Source organism: Aplysia californica, unplaced genomic scaffold (genome assembly GCF_000002075.1).
Source record: "Aplysia californica isolate F4 #8 unplaced genomic scaffold, AplCal3.0 scaffold01297, whole genome shotgun sequence".
Lineage (NCBI taxonomy): Eukaryota > Metazoa > Mollusca > Gastropoda > Aplysiida > Aplysiidae > Aplysia > Aplysia californica.
Window position 1 is genome coordinate 29353 of NW_004798567.1, and position 1928 is coordinate 31280.

The following is a 1928-nucleotide window of genomic DNA, read 5'->3' on the forward strand; positions in this document are numbered from 1 at the left end:
TCATACAATGTTTATCAGCCTAAATGAACTTGTTATTGGACCAGAAAATCGTATTGTCTCACAGGGTACTGTATTCATTTATGTGTTCTTATGGTATTTGTGAAACGCTTAGAGCCTCAGGGTTGAGTGCTATAATATACATGGTGTGGGTAAATTCTACTTTTACTCCCGCACACAGATGCACTGCTGTGGGGGTCAAACTGCAACTGCTGCAGTAATTTTTGCTGCAGGTCGCACAATATAGACTCTAAAACTGTTGCAAATCAATTATTTTCAGGAAATTTTCAAAACGAACTGCAAAACATCAAATTACGGGTTAAAACGGGGGCAGGGGGGGAGGGGGGAGAGGTGAGGGGGGAGGGGCAGACCTCCCGCCTGTAACCCCAGTAGATTTTTAAGACGGAAAAGAAGTCAATATTCGTCTTCAGCGCATCAATATATATAGTAGAAAATAGACACCTTTAGTAGCTAAGTGTGGGTCGGGAGGGAAAGTAAAAGAATGCCAGTATCTGTCTATCAAAATTCTTAAAAGTAACAACGCTATTTACGGGCCAAATGTCTTTAAAATAGCAAAGATATTTATGTTCCAAAATGTTGTAAAAGTAATCGAAGTTGACTTTATCTCAGGACTAGTATTTCATTGAATAGAGAAAAAATAATGTGATAAAAGAGCAAAACAATCACATAAGAACTTTTTCATAGATCATGCTCTGTATATAACACAAGCGGTTAGTAGAGCTGCATGTTCATTAGTCAGATCTATGTTGCTTGTGTCCGGTATTATAACATTAACGGGAGGAGCTACCCTTGAGGACCATTTCCTATGTTTGTTGACCGAGATCAAATCTAAGTACAAATATAAAGTTAGACATAGTAAAATCTCTTGATACCCAATTTTATTTTGGCATAGCTACAACGGTTGCTATGGAAACGGCTGCCATCTTGAAAATAAACAATGAATTTGAAATCCCAAAGGTTTTCTTATTTACAGACCAAATTTGACCAAATTTGGTGAGAGTATACCTGAACCAGACCATAACAGAGTAACAGCAAGTTTTTTTTCAATAAGTGCAAAAGAAAAAAGTTTATGAGAATTTTCCCAAAGTATTTAATTTTTTTCTTCTAAATTTAGGTTGCGTAATCGCTTGCCAAAGGAAAAGTGTTACTTTTTTCGCAAATATCTTTCTGTTACATTGATGACGTTTAATGTCTAAAGGATGACAACTGAGGAAGGATAAGGAAAAAACTGCACAAAAATTACATTTTGCGAAAACCGACAATAATTGTGAAAATTCACTATTTTAATCCACCCTCATGTTTTTAAAGGCAAATTACCTGCAGAGTAAGGTCTTTCTCAATTGTATCCATGCTATTTTTAGACAAAAAACTGGTTGATTTTAAACAATCAGCCAACATAAAATATGCATAGCCTGACCCAAAATCTGCAAAATCAAGGGTTGCTCCTCCCCTTAACAAGATGTATATTTTTTTTCACTTCTCCAAAACAGAGAAATATGGTGTGATATTATCGCTTTCGCAATTCTATCGATTTGTTTTTTAAACCATGTACTTGTATAATAATATACTGCTTTCATACCGTGGTTCTGCCCCCCACCCCACCCCACTCCCCACCCCCCACTCTCTTTGCAGATTCCTGGAGGATTTAGCTACTGCTATGCCAAGGCAAGCCTGGACATCTTCTCGAAATATGCCGCAGCAGGTGTGTGTGTGTGTGTGTGTGTGTGTGTGTGTGTGTGTGTGTGTGTATGTGTGTGTGTGTATGCGTGTGTGCGTACATGCGTGCGTGTATGTGTGTGTGTGTCTGTGTGTGTGAGTGTGTGTGTGTGTGTGTGTGTGTGTGTGTGTGTGTGTGTGTGTGTGTGTGTGGGCGTGCGTACGTGTGTGCATGCATGCGTGCGTGCGTGCGT

The 1928-nt window shown here is 38.9% G+C and overlaps 1 protein-coding gene across 1 annotated transcript in view; it reads left to right on the forward strand.

Moving 5' to 3' along the window:
• Positions 1-1928, forward strand: part of LOC101853214 (uncharacterized oxidoreductase MexAM1_META1p0182) — a gene marked incomplete at its 5' end in the record, with an annotated part of 14791 nt that overhangs the window by 6360 nt on the left and 6503 nt on the right. The window contains 1 exon segment of the mRNA XM_013090475.2: positions 1651-1720. Coding sequence (XP_012945929.2) covers positions 1651-1720 — 70 coding nt within the window.